The sequence below is a fragment of the Embiotoca jacksoni genome, unplaced genomic scaffold (genome assembly GCF_022577435.1).
Source record: "Embiotoca jacksoni isolate LCO1_2020_lvr unplaced genomic scaffold, fEmbJac1.0.p SCAF_10, whole genome shotgun sequence".
NCBI classification, from domain to species: domain Eukaryota; kingdom Metazoa; phylum Chordata; class Actinopteri; family Embiotocidae; genus Embiotoca; species Embiotoca jacksoni.
In genome coordinates, this window is record NW_027185230.1 from 11074136 (window position 1) to 11089364 (window position 15229).

At 42.3% G+C, this 15229-nt stretch overlaps 1 protein-coding gene across 1 annotated transcript in view; it reads left to right on the forward strand.

The window, feature by feature from the left end:
* Positions 1–15229, forward strand: part of zmiz2 (zinc finger, MIZ-type containing 2) — a 29352-nt gene that overhangs the window by 830 nt on the left and 13293 nt on the right. Inside the window, 6 exon segments of the mRNA XM_069166346.1 lie at positions 4745–4846; positions 6580–6697; positions 8230–8432; positions 12014–12125; positions 12127–12186; positions 14939–15157. Coding sequence (XP_069022447.1) covers positions 4797–4846; positions 6580–6697; positions 8230–8432; positions 12014–12125; positions 12127–12186; positions 14939–15157 — 762 coding nt within the window. The 5' untranslated portion in view covers positions 4745–4796.

Consider the following 15229-nt stretch of genomic DNA (forward strand, 5'->3'; position numbering starts at 1 on the left):
TCTTAGGCTTTTTTTTTTTTTTTTTAGGAGGATTTGTTGAGTGTTTTTTTTTTTTTTTGTGTGTGTTTTTGTTCTGAACTAATGCCTGATAATGATGAGAAGTCTGGTATTAAATATGTGGCAGAGTGAAAGTGTTCGTTGGCTCGTGGATTAAGGCGTCCTTGTGCACCGTGTACTCTGCACTGAGGCGGCAACTGGTGATTATCGTCTCCATCAGTTAATCTGCTGATCATATTCTCGAATAATCAACAAATTGTTCAGTTTATTAAGTTTGAAAATGAATGAAAAACTGTCAGTCATGTGTTTAAGAGCCTCCGTCCAACAGGTTTTTAATTTACTGTCAAATATGACTCAAGAAAAGAAGCAGAACCAGAGATTATTGGTCATTTTTTGCTTGAAAATTGGCCAAAATGTATAGTTAATTATCCAATTAGCTACCAGTTATTTCCTGTCTTTCCACTAATTGATTAATGAACCAATTATTGCAGTTCTACGTCACAATAATTTGATGCAAATGAGGGCAAGCTTAAAGTTTATTTTTGGGTTAAATTCGAACTCGTCTCACGGTTCGAGGTGTCTTTTGTTTCGGTATTTTCAGTATTTGGTGGTTTTCTCATATTATGAGCGGACGTTGCTCTTCTGTATTTAAGAGGCTGTTAATTGGTAATCTCTCAGATCCCATTGAGACTCTTAATTAGCTCTTTATTAAAGGCAGGTTCAATGCAGGTGAACCAGCTTCAGCAGTGTACGGTGTGTTTTCATCCGGCCGTGGCCTTCTTCCAGACATTACTGTGATTACACAAAAGCGGTTGAGCACTTCAGTCATAATTTCTATTAGTTATCAATATTTTTACAACAGTTTGTTATGCTCTCTGTCAAAAACGTCACGATGTCCAAGTATTTATATGAATTATTTCCCTTGTTTTTAATCGGTGCTTGGTAGTAATGTGTTACTGCCAGCAGAAGGTGGTGGTAATGCACCTAAAAGCTGTTTACCAAGTGCTACGTCTTCAAGGAATATTCATAAAGTTCCCAGCTAATATCGAATGGTGTTTTTGTTTAAAAATGCTTCATCGTTTTTTTTTTGTTTTTTTTTATCATTAGTATTATCGATCAGTCTGCTGAATGTTTTCGTGATCAACTTTACGAACGCGCTATCGTCTCAAACCCCGTCACTTCCAGTTGTTCCGGTTAGCTAGCAGCAGTTTGTTTTGACGGTGCGAGGACACAAAGCAGATTTTATATAAGGAGTTATTTTTGTTTATAAAGCGAGTTTTGTTTGGAAAGACCTTTTTTTTTTTTATTTTTTTTTTTTTAATGGCATAAAAAATTTCAGTGCGGAATTTTTTTGGGGGGAAAAAAATCTTGGGAAATTTTGCAAAATTTCAAGGTCCCACAAATATTGCGGTGATTGCTTGAATTTGCGTTAATCATCGCGATCAGAAAATGACAAAACTGAATGCATGTGAAGCGTTCAAGGGGAACTTTACAGGAAACAACCTGTTAAACCCTCCTCCTATAAACTGCATGAAATTTGAAGATTCGATCTGTAATGTGTGACGTCATTTGCTTTTTCTTTAAATGGCTTTTGTAAACCGATATCAAAGTCAAGTCGGGTACATTTTAATAATATACAATATATGTATAAAACATTTAATTACAAAAAAAGTTGCTGCACGACATGAAACGGAATGAAAACAATCAGAAAGACTTTTTGTTTAAGCCATTAAAGACAAAAAAAAACAATATAAAATGTAAGAAATTACAAATATTAAACCAAAACGAGTCAAGGATTTACATGAGAAGTAAACAAAACTCCCAAAAATTATAATTAAAGTTAAAAATGGGCCTAATCAGTAAATTGTTGAACGGCACCTACTACTGTTACACACCGATTTTATGTTGTAATAACTTGATTTCATTTGGATTTTTATTCTGTAAACTGAACTAAAAATGTTCTCTGATTTGTTCATAGACCATATCGTTAGAGGGATAATTGAGAAAGCAAGCAGCAGATAAAATAAAAGTCTGACTTATCGTAAATTTGCGTCCTTGAAAACTCGACCTTCTGCTTTCATAAACCTGAGACGCGTCCTCAGAAACCGACGCGGAGGGTCAGCAGCGGGTCGATCGAGCGCCTCCGGTGGGGGGAGGGAGGGAGGGTGTCGGGTGTGACGGCGGGCGAAGGTGAAGGGTGAAGAGCTGGTGGGTAAAAGTTAAAAAAAAAAGGATCGAGGTCAGACGAGGCTGTGAGAGAAACAGAGTCTGTAAACATCCGATAAAAGCCAGACGTCTTTTGTGTGGTTTCCCCGTGATGGAACTTACAAGTCGGAGGCTGTTCGAGGCCTCTCGATTGGAGGGGGGAATCGGGTACCGCGGTACTGCGGTCACGTGATCCCAGCATCCAAACCCCCCCCACCTCTGTTTCTCTTTTCATACAAGATATGGGGTGTCTGACCCAAATCTGCAAAGTGCAAAAAGGAAAAACAAGGGAGGGAGGGAGGGAGGGATGTGGGAGGGGGGAGGGAGGGGGATGTTAAAGGCTCTGATGTTGGAAAATTTGCATGTCAGTTGGTACCCGTCAGATAAAGACAATCATTAGGAGGAGAGCAGCAGCAGCAGCAGCAGCAGCTGAGCGGGGGACGACGACGACGACGAACATGTCGGGGAACAGAGACAAAAACACCGGGAGGAGAAGGCGGGAAAAAGTGGCAGATGAATAAACGGGAAGAAGGAGGAGAGTCAGTCGTTTCCCGCGGCGTCTCCTGACCCTTCTGGAAGGTCTCTGATCGTCAGTGGCTCTCTGCGTCCGCAGTTCGACGGCGTTATGTCACCTCCGTCTGCGTTCAGAGAGCCGCGGACTTTATTTGACCGGCAGTCGGTCGGCAAATAATCCATTTTTGTAGGTGGAAATTGGACCATTTTTGGCCGTTTCTGACGTTTTTCTTCCTCAATTTTGCACCTGTTGGTCACACAAAACAAGATCATTTAATAGGTCACATTTTATTGCAGGAATAATACGCAAAAGGATTATTCGAAAACAATCCGCAGATCAATAGATAATGAAAATAATCAGCTGTTGCGGTTCAGAGCCTGAGGACAAGTTTAAAAAGAAAAATAACGATCACATTTGCATTTTCGGCTGCAAGAAAAGCGCTAATCAGCCAAAAATTTGAAGTCGTGTGCATTTTGATCAAAAATAATGACATTAATTAATTAATAAATGAAATTCGTGGCGAACGGAACTGCTGGTTTTCAGATTTGTGCTCCTCTGCTGGTAATTACCATTAATATGCATAACGTATATTGGTATTTACAGAGGTATACGCCTTTGTGTTTTTTTTTTTTATTTTTTTTTTTTACTTATTTATATTGTGTTTAGGGCCGCAGCTAACCATTATTATTATAATTAATTGATGATTTTGCCCATAAAATGACAGGAAATGGTTAAGAAAAAAAGAAAGAGAGTCTCCTGACCCTTCTGCAGGGTCTCTGACCAACAGCAGCTCTCACCTCGTCTGTTTGGAGAGCTGCAGACTTTATTTTACTACAATTTAGTCATCAAATAGTCATTTTTAAGTAAAAATTGGGAAATTCTTGGAGTTTCCAACTTGTCAAACCTGAAAATTGTGCTCGTCTATTGGCATTACAATTAATATGCATAAATATATTAGCATGTGCATAATTATACACGTGTATTCAGTTTTTTGGCGGCAGCTAACAATTCTTTTCATAATTAATTATAGATTTTTGCACCTAAAATGACAGTGAAGCTTCATATTCTCATATTTGAAAACTCAGAAATGGCAAATATTTGGACATTTCTGCTTTGAAAAAAATGATCGCAGCAGGAAACGACGAATCGGCTTATAATTGCAGCTCTTCTCGTGCTGTGTCATGAATGGACTTTCGATCGAGATCAATAATTATTGCTATTCACATAGTTCTACACCTTTACATGCCGTTTTAATGTATTTATATTGAGTTTAAGGCTGCAGCTAACCATTATTTTCACATTCAAAGGAGGATTTAGCCAATAAAATGACGGCATCACCTTCGTATGTGTCGAAAGAAAATCTCAAATATATTGAGGTTTTTTTTGTTGCTGAAAATAATGATTCATCCAAACGGTTAGTGATGAATCGACTCATCGTTGCAGCTCGGCTCGTGTCCCCCCCCCCCCGCCTCCTCCCTGTGTCCGTCTTAAGTTTGGGTTCGGGGACGATGAAGGAGGACGGCGACCGTTTTCAAACATGAAAAAGCGGCGCAGAACAAAAAAGGGATGATTCCTCTCGGCGGCGAACAAGTGTGTGTGCACGTGTGTGTGTGTGCGCGTTTGCGTGTGTGTGTGATCGTACACGGGTGTGCAGAGAGAGAAGTGTGGGCCTCTTCACATCTCTGTTCTCTTAAATTCCTTTTGAAATCAGCAGGCTAAATTTAGCTCGCAGCACCCCTCCCCCTCCTCCGAGAGGTATCAGAGCTACAGCAGTCAGTGATAGGCTAACATTTTGATGTGCGCACACACACACACGCACACACACACACACACACACACACACACACACACACACACACACACAATCTCGTGCACACGGATTAAAGTGAGTGGCTCAGAGTGGGAGGGCACTCGCTCTTTGTGCACACAGTGTGGGCTCCGTTGGTGATAAACGGTTGCCGTGCGGTGGATGAGTGTCTGTCTTTTCAACGTGTGTGTCTGCATGTGTGTGTCTTCGTCTCCTCTCAGGGCGGCCGCCTGAGGACAGTCGGGGCTCTCTAATGATCCCCCCGTTCATCCGATGAACCCCCTCAACTCCATGAAACCCTCCCTGCCTCCCACTCCGCAAAGGTACCCGCACACACACACACACACACACACACACACACACACACACACACACACAGAGTCATGTGATGCCTCACCTGTCCTGCAGCAAGCTTCTTAATTAGATAACAATAATCCTGTCATTTCTATGCTTGATGGTTCACTGTGCCTTAAACACAGACTGGATATAAAACTGGAAGCCAATACAGAAGAACCTTATGGTGTAATACCACCGAGGGCCACTTGGGCCTGGCTCCAAAAAAAAAAAAAAAAACCTCTGTGTCCAATAGACTCGCATTCAAAAAGCATCAAGTTCTCTCCTGAAATACAAAGTCAGTAAATGTTTTCCACAAGTCATCGTGGCGTCATTCGATAAGCTCCCTCATTCTGGAAATAATTCCATTATTCATTAGATATTAGGCCTCAAAAAGTGACATTTCTGGGGGCGTGTCTGTTTGATTGACAGGCCTGTGGTGCAGTCCGGTTTCTGCTACAGGTGGGCGGGGCATAGTCAGTCAGATCCTCCCCCAGCTCGTCCAAATATGGTCATTTCTGCGACGGAATGCCCGCCAGGTGTTTACTTCGACAGAACAGGTTAGACAGAGTGCCGTGCTGAGGGCGGACATGTCACACACCTTAAGAAGTGCAAACAGCACGGTGAGCTTTTACTCATGCGGCAACCAACTGCCGTTCTGAAGCCTCCAGTTCGGCAATTTGGGCGTCGCCAGCTTTGTTTTTCTGGCGCCGGAAGTGACCATATTTGGACGAGCTGGGGAGGAGCCACGCCCCCAAACATGTCCGTGTTTGAGCCCTAATAACTAATGAATGCTGGAGTTATTTTCAGAAGGACCAGAAGCAGGGGCTCTAGTTAATATCTATTGGAGCCAGCCCCTAGTGGCCCTCAGTAGTATTACACTTTATATACAGTCTGTGGCTTTACTTGAAATTTTGGCTGATCTATAAATACCAAATAAAAGAAAATGAATCCACTACACTTCTTTCTTACAACACTGTTACAGGATGCTTGAGAAGCATTTCTAATATGTTCATTTCAGCCAGAATTCAATCTGTCGGCTGATGTTTCTCTGCCAAAAAAAACCCCAAGAAAAGAACAAAACCTACCTGCAGTTTTTACCACAAAATGTTCCCGCTGCAACGTATAGTTATTATTGTCGTGCATTTTCTGTGTATATTCAACCTCATCCTGTGATGTGTGGACATCAGTTCCCACTATGTATGTGTATTTTGTATTTTACTGTATGTATGTCATCTTAACTGTTTTTTTTGTTACCTGGTTAATAAATGAGTAGAAATGTTTGTATAAAGAATAACAAAAACAGTCGTTAAATGTAGTCCTGCATATTTGACATAATGTCAGCTTAGTTTTTTGATTATTTGACACCATAAAGGATGTTTTTATTTATCTATATTATTATTATTATTATACATTTTTCATGTTTTTTTGGGGCAAAAACCTCCGCCTGTAAACCCTGAGGTGTGATAACGGTGCTGTTTTGGCTGCTTTCTGTTGAGGGAAGGTTTTACAAGAAGGGTAACCTCGACTGTCATGTTCCGGTTAATCACCAAACTAAACGATGCACCGGTGACCTTTAACCCCACGCTGTGCTGCCACGGTGGAATCGGCTCGAGTTAAAAGTCTTTGTTTTAATCACTAAGCGATATTTAATGTGTTTATGTGGATGAATGTCTCCCTCCGAACATCCCTAGTAACTCGCCCCTTCTCGTTCTCCCCGCAGCAGCGACGGCCCCTACCTAAATGAGCCAGTCTCCTGGCAACCAGGCACCAATCAGCACCCAGGATCTCTCTCTGTAGTAACCACAGTGTGGGGCGTGACCAATCCCACACACAGTCAGGTAACACATGACTCAGGAGCCTCTCGCACAAAACCACAAACGGCAGGCAGTAAAACGCTTGTGTTTCATTTTATTTGGTAGGAAATAAAAGCTTTTCATTTGGAATCTGAACGTAAAAGATGTTTCTTTCGATTGTTTTTCATGATAACATGTGAAATAATCATGGAAAAGGAGTCACTACGGTTAATTATGAGCTGAATGTGAAGCGTTTTACTGAGTTTTTGCCGATTGTTTGGCTGTTCTTTGTTTTGCTTTGCTTTTTTGCTCCCTTTGCTTATTTTTTTGTTTTTTTGTTAAAGAGCTTTAAAAATGCACAGAGTTTAGTTTAAAAGCTTTTTCCAGTAGGGCTGCACATTTGTGAATAGACTGAGAATCATTTTTCTTGCTTAGAATTGAAATTAAATTTCTCATTTTTTTTATTTTAGTATACATTTTTATTGCACTCATTTTTCTGATATAGAAGAAAAACGCATCATTAAATCTGAACAATACGTCAGTTTTGGAGAGCAGAAAGGAAACTCTTTTGTTATTATCTTCATGAATTACTAAAGATAAAAACAGATTGAGTCCTTTTGTCTTTTTTTTTTTTTTGAACAACCTTTGAACAAGTATTTGTGTCTCACTCTCTCTTTGGGTTTTTATTTCCCTCACTGTCTGTTTCTGCTGCTCTGCGTCACATGGTGTAAACGCTGTGTTCTCATTGGTTGAGGGAAAAGCGTAGGCGCGCTCGTTTTGATGCAGAAGAGCCATTTTCATTTCAGCCTCGTTCAGACTACGAGCAAAAATCTGTTTATTCTTTAAATGTGAGAAGCTACAACTGGAAAATTATGGCATTTTGCTTAAATAATGATGTCTAGAAATCCTTCCTAAGCCATTTAATTATTAGTTTACTGATTTAAATATTGGATGCATGAATGACTTCCCAGGCAGGTACAACTGGTAAAATGCCAATGAGATTTTTGACATCAGAATAGTCTCATGCGGAACATTTCTCTCTTCACAAATACACCATCAATTTTGCTTCATATGATATTCAAAATATCCTTTTTGTGCCAGTTATTTTCCTGATTAATCTATTTGTTTTTTGGTTGATTACATTTCGCCCCCAAACAAATTCCCGTCACAGTCTCTCAGAGCCGACGGTGACATTTTCAGATGTCCAGAGCCCCAAAAGTTAATACAGGTAATGATAAAATAATTTGAAGTTCTTAGTTGGCTGACAGAGTTTCTCTCAGGGTGCCGAAACAGCTGAAGTCGTAAATACACCCTTTGAGCTGCTCTCAAAGGTCACACCTACACTTCCCTGTGAGTAGGAGGAAGCTGCCAGATGAATATCTCATTCTTAACTTGAAGTAAAAAAAACACAAAAAAAACAGTTTTACTCCTGCGATGGAAGATTTCTAAGTCCCATAACGTTGATAAATACCGAACTATAACCCGTGACTTTCAGAGTGAAATCTGTCTTTGAAACTGTCGGGGTTTTTTTTCTTCTCTGTTAACTTCTGTCTCTCCCCTCTCTGCTTCCCACGAAGGTGTTCGGTGCACCCATGGGCCCCGGCGAGAGCTCCGGCGGTCACATGATGCCCGGTGGCAGCCCCGGTATGGGGCCTGGCATGAGCTCCCAGTTCATGGGCCAGCAGTCGTACGGCGACGCCGTCTCCAAAGGCTACGGCCAGCCGGTCATGTACGGACGACCCAGCGCCGCGTACAACCCAGCGTCAGCCTACGGTGGAAGGTAGGCGGATAAAAATGTGACTTTCAGAAGAACTGCGGATAATTATAGCTTTTGTATGTTTCATGTTTACCACCTTCGGGGCTTCAGGAAATCCGCTTTTACTGAAATTTTATGGGCAAAAATTATGAAATGAAAAGTTTAGAAAATAATCAGCTCACTTCTTACGAATATACATGGTTATGGTGCTGATAAAATGGACAGAAAAAGGTTTCACGCCATTTTATCCTTTGAGACATTTACGTGAAATCTTGCCATCATCAGTGCATGAATTCTCGAGTTAGGGCCACAAATGTGTTTTTTTTTTTTTAGGTCGCAGTGACCTTCGACCGCAAAAATCGAATCGGTTCCTCCTTCACTCCAAGTGAATATTTGTGACGAGTTTGAAGAAATTCACTCAAGCCGTTCTTGAGATATCAAATTCGCAATAAGGGATGGATTTGAGGTCACCGTGACTTTGACCTTCATCCCCCAAAATCGAATCAGTTTGTCCTCGCGTCCAAGGGAACGTTTGAAGAAATTCCCTCAAGGTGTTCTTGAGATATCAAAATCAGTTTGTCGTTGAGTATGAGTGAACGTTTGTGCCAAATTTGAAGAAATTGCCTTTGAGGCGTTTCTGAGATATCAAATTCGCAATAAGGGTTATACGTGACGTCAGAGCGACCTTGACGTTTGACCTTTTAACCCCTAAATTCGAATCATTTCATCCTTTAGTCCAAGTGAACGTTTGTGCCAATTCTAATGTCATTTCCTTATAACGAGTCCCTGAGAAATCAACTTCACAATAGGGGCTGGACATGAGGTCGCAGTGACCTTAACCTTTGGCCTTTAACCCCCAAGTTCGAATCTTTTCCTCATTCAAGCCAAGTGAACCTTTGTGCCAAGTTGGAAGGCATTCCCTCAAGGTGTTCTCGAGACGTTGAATTCGCAAGACGGGGACGGACGTTGGGACAAACCGAAAACGTCGCTTGGCGCTGAGGCATTAAACAAAATAAACAAAACGAGAAAACAAATGGGGAAACTGGTTCGTGCTGGTTTGTCAATAGAAGTTGATTTCAGAAGTAAAAAAACAAAAACAACAACAACAACAAAAAATCCATCAATAATGAATTCACCTTACTTCTTCGACGGCTTGAGTCGACATCAAAGTCTTCGAGTTCAATCATCCGTCCAAATAATTCACAGCCGAGTCGCGACGTACTTAAAAAGCTTCACCTCCGTCTCGTCTGATTAAACTTCTGATGTTTACCAACAGACAGAATATTGAACAAGTCGTTTGGAGCAGCTGCCTCGCTGTCAACTTTCATCTCCGAACACGCTTTTTAATATGACGACTTTTTCTCACGGGGAATCCTCGCGGGACGGCGACGGGAGTCTGGCAGTAATTCTGTTTGAACGCATCTTCGGCGCGCCTCCGTGTCGCAGTAAATTACCCTTTTGATTGTTTGTTTTCTCCGAGGTACGTCGTCGACCAGCGGGAGGCCTTTTTCTCTCCCGGCTCTGGTTTTTACTCTTTTTTTCCTCTTTTTTTTTTTTTTTTTTTTTTTTTTTTTAATCTCCGTCTGTACAAACTCCAGTTGTTTGATCCAGTTGTTGTTTTTTTTAAATTTTTTTATTGTTAACTTGAAGGAAGAATTTCAAATTAATCCGTTGTAAGTGGTTCTGCCTCGCAGCCACATCACACAAATACAGGCTTCAGTTGATGTTACATGGTCAATCAATCAGAATCAAGCTTTCATACGAGTGCTGTATGAGAGATTGACAAACGCAGGAGGGAAAATAATACGGCGGAGAATAATGCCCACAAAGACGCGATGAAAATACCAAAAAATAAAGCAACTTGTATAATGTTATTGAAACAAGATTTCATTGATCCATATAGCACTAATTGAATAAATGGTTGGAGAATAGTTAATATAATAAAAGAAAATACAAACTGTAACAGACACGAGTCAAAAAAATTTAAATTATAAAATGATTTGACACGACGTGAAAAAATTGGATTACAGGGAAACGGTAAAATGTTAATTTAAAAGAGTGAGTTGCACAATAAAACATTAAGAACGTGACTTTTACCTATTTTTACAGTAATAATTTGAATTGAAAAATGTTGAGATTTTTACCAATAATGTAATAAAACAAGCTCTTTGATGGTGTCGCTTTAGTCTCTGGATACCTGTGAAGACTTTTTTCACTATTTCACAGATTGTTTAAAATAAAAAATCAACAGAGTGGTACATTATCAAACTAATTAGAGCCCGTCAGATGCTATATTTTGGGGTCGATACCGATATTTGAGGGCAAAAATAAAGTCTGTCTAATAATCTTTTTATATATATAGTCTTATATATAGGTTTATGTAAACCCACATTATTCACAGTAATCCCTGGAATGTGGTTATTAAAAACTATACGAAGAAATGTAAAAGTGGAAGAACATGGGAGGCTGTGGCTCAGACGGTAGAGTGGTTTGCACACTAATCGGAAGGTTGGTGGCCCGATCCCCAGCTCCTCCTGTCCACATGCCTAAGTGTCCTTGAGCAAGACACTGAACCCTAAATTGGTCCCAATGGTGTACCATCGGTGTGTTGTAAGTCGCTTTGGATAAAAGCGTCAGCTAAATGTAATGTAATGAATATTTTGCAATTTATTGTCCAGTAAACTGAAAGTTTACACATTACAGGGAATTTAATAATTATAAATAAATAAATAAAAACAAATAGAGCAATTTCTAATATACCTAAAAGCATCTTTTCCCCAGTTATGTTCTGTAAAAAAAAAATATATATATTTTTTTTATATCCGCCAACATCGGTTGCTCTTTTAAAAATAATCATTAGTATCAGTTCGCTGTGTTGTGCCGTTAGAAACAGTCACACGGCTCATATTTCTGCATGGAGAACTTATATTTAAAAAATAATAATACATTTTTACAGCCCTTTTCAAAACAAAGTTCTGATGTACTTTACATGCTATTTCCAGCATTAAAACATTACAGGGCTGAAGGCAAATAATCCAAATATGATGGAATAAATTTAAATAAAAGAAGTCAGATAGAAGTGTTTTAAAAGATGTCACTGATTTTGAATACTTTTCAAGTACATGCTTTTACTTTTTAGAGATTTTTTTTATTTATTGCGGGACCGTCGGTCACGCGTGAAGGTGAGAGCGTTCGTTCCACCTGTTGACCTTTTTTTTCCTCTTTCCCGCGAACGGCAGCAACGGGCGACGTTTCTTGCGCCGCGTGATTTCAGCCGTCTGGCTCACACAACGGCAGAAACAGTGAATCATGATTTGGAGACGTTTGTAACGTTACCGTGTGGGGTTGTAGTACATCAGTGTGTGTCAGCGTGGCCGCTCGCTCTCTCTCTCTCTCTCTCTCTCTGTCTGTCTCTCTCTCTCTCTCTCTCTCTCTCTCTCTCTCTCTCTCTCCCCCTCTCTCTCTCCCCCACCGCTCTGACTCACGCTCGTGACGAACACTCTCCGCGCTCGCTTCACCAGCTCGCCCACTCATGCCCCCCCCCCCCCTCCCTCCCCTCTAACCCTCTCCCCCTCCCTCATCCTCCCTCCCCTCTCTTCCTGCAGTTACTCCGGTAACAGCGGAGGCGCTGGTCTGGGCGTCCGTCCTCCCTCAGACTTCACTCAGGCTGCCGCCGCTGCCGTCGCCGCCGCCGCCGCCGCCACGGCGACCGCCACCCGCCACGGCAACTGTGGCGGCCATACAGGAGAAGCAGAACCAGGAGCTGAGCTACGGCCAGGTAAACGTCTCGGAGGGGAAAAGCACGCGCGCACACACACACACACACACACACACACACACACACACACACACACACACACACACACACACACACACACACACACACACACACCTCTGCATGTAGAAAAACAAAATGAGAACATTGTTTTAACTGCAGCTGCAACTATTTGGTTCATTTCCTGGTTGCATTAACTGCACTGATGTAGGGAGTTGCTGCTTTTTCCTTCTTTTCTTTTTTTTTCTTTTCTTTTTTTTGTCACTTATGACTCATTATCATGATGGAGCCTTGAAGTTAGTGAAATTAAAATATGCATTTTTCACTATTTTCTCTTACTTCATAGACTTAACGATTAATCGAAGCAATAAGTGGTAAATTCAGCTCCACTTTCAACTTGTAAATAAAGTTCATGAAGCTCCGAGAGCCTAAAAGTGAACATGCAATACTGTAAATGTGTTCAATTGTTGGACCTTTAGTGCATGTCCATACTCCACCTCCACATCTCCTGTCTGTAATAACTAGTACAACCTATAATAAAAGCATAAACGGCAAACATCAATGCGAGTAAAAGTTGCGCCTGCGATGTTCAGGGCAGCGGTAAGGCATCTCGTACCTCCTTTTTTATTTATTTATTTATTTTTTTTAGCTAAAACATTCACATTAAATTTTCACCTAAAATGGTTCATATATCCTTTTTAAACCTATTTTAAGATTTTTTTTCATTAATAAAATCAGTTGTGGTTGTTGGCACCACCTGACCCGAAAGCACGCGAGCTGCATTCGCGGCTGTTCCTCAAATACACTGACGAGGTCTCGGGACATTTCAATCAGCTGACTTTTCTACCAGCTGATTGGCTGTTGAAAGAGGGGCACGTCAGCCGGCTGCAACTTTTCCTGCAACTTTTCGAAAGCAGTTTTTGCCTCGTCGTGAATCTCCGCTCTGAACTGGACTCCTTATCCGACACCGCTTCCACCGTCAACGCAGAAGAGTTTCCTGAGTTTTCTCACTCGCATCCCAAAGTTTACGACGTGCATCTCGCGGGTTTTCTTCATCCTCCCGGCTGGTTTTGACGTCAAGATGTTTTTGGCTGCAGGAACTGCTCAGAGCGGAAGCTGCTTTTCCGTGACACTTCTTCTTATTAACAGCAGAAGACAGTTTGAAACGTCTCTCTCTCTCTCTCTCTCTCTCTCTCTCTCTCTCTCTCTCTCGCTCTCTCGCCCGCCAGACTATTTATTTATTCTGTAAACTCATCTGCATAATGAGTCACCGTCGAAGCTCAGCTAAGCGGTGTCATCGTGTTCGTACAAGGCGACTGTTTTCCAGCTCGAATGAAAAGTAAATACTGGTGGTTTTTTTTCCCCCACATACAGGTTTGCGTTTGCTGCCGATGTTTGAGCTCGACTTTTATTAACAACCCTCCGAATTATTTCCTGGGTCAGATTCATCAACGTTGGGGGTGGGGGGTGGGGGCTCATTCTCGGTCCAACTCTTCGGCCTTTGAGTGAAATTGAAATTCCTCTTCCGGTCTGATTTCAAATTTAGCAGACGTCAAGAGGAGTTTCTGGGAGACGATGTTCAGACAGCCAAGTCAATGTGACGAGACGGTTTCGGTATCTACCACCGATGATTTGTGTCTGCAACGGCCAAGAATTTCCGCTGTGCGATTGCTCAAACAACCTCCTTTTTAAGATGACGCTCAGACTTCATCTCCAAACAACTCCCGAGTGACTTTGAGGGGAGAAAAAAACCAACAACCAAGCAGGGTGCTTTTATTTTCAGAAGTAATTCACGTTTTGAAATGTCCCGCGGAGCTGCGTGGTCCCACAACATCAGCAGACGTATGTCCATCCATTTGTCGGCGTTTATGACCGTGTAGTCTCTCCCGCTGCGGGCCGGCGTGGGAAGCCTCGTAAATAACCTCAGTCCTACTCTCGGGTAGGAGTGTTCTTCAGCTAAGATTCGGTCCCAAAAGGCAACCCGGGACTTTTTAGAAACACTCCCACCTCCTGAGTAGGACTGGAACAAACACTCGACGCGTCCCACGCCGACGTTCAGCCGGAGAAAATTGTGGTTTTCAGATCCCGAAGGGGATGTGTCTGTATTTAACATACAGGTGTTACATATGCAAATGTGTGATGACCAAACTAAATTACAGGTCATATTGAAGTTCACGGTCTGCAGCACAAAGTTGGTTTTTTTAGGTTTGTGTCCAAATCCACTTTTAGTTGAAGAGGAGATAATCTGAGCACAAAGCAACGCTCACGGTTGGAAAGGGCCGTACTTTAATTCATCACAGGTGTGTTTCGGTTGTAACACGAAACGGGCCGATTAGAGTGTCATCTCGCAAAAGACACGTAAGCGACCGCGGCAGGACATCGGGAACGGCGATGGCAGGATTGCCGCAGGACGTAGACAAACGTAGGCGACCGCGACGGGAACAACAACAGCGGCGGCGGTACGTCTTGCCCGAGGACACTCCGGCAACATACCGTCTACTCCTCGCAGATTAACTCGCCTTCCGGAGCCTTCGCAAGATTCGAGTGACGCTTTTATTTCTAGTCCTAAAAGTAGACACAGAAAGACGTAACTCTCCTCTCCAGCTCTGAGTCATCTTGTAAATCCGGGCCCTGTTGTTTTTTTTTCTCTATAACTCTGACTCACTGTCCTCCATGAACCGTCCCAGGCTGTGGAAAAACCACCGAGCCTTTGTTTTCACGCCTCCCTCCTGTTTTACTTCCCTTTCCCTCCCAGATGGGTGGAGCTTCCTCCTACAGCACCCAGTTCCTGTCGCACTCGGGCCCTCGCGGCCCTCCGGGGATGAACCCCGGCGGGATGGTCCCTTCCAGGCCGGGACCGCCGCCTTCGACCGGAGGCTTGTACCCTTCCCACCCTGCGCAGGCTCAGAGGATGCCCCAGCACGGAGGCTATCCAGGCGGGCAGCAGGGGCTCAAACGGCCCTTCCACTCAGAGGTCAGTGACGGAGGTTTTGGAATAAATACGCTCTTTGGTTCTTATTAAAGTCAGCAGCTGTGACTTTAATTG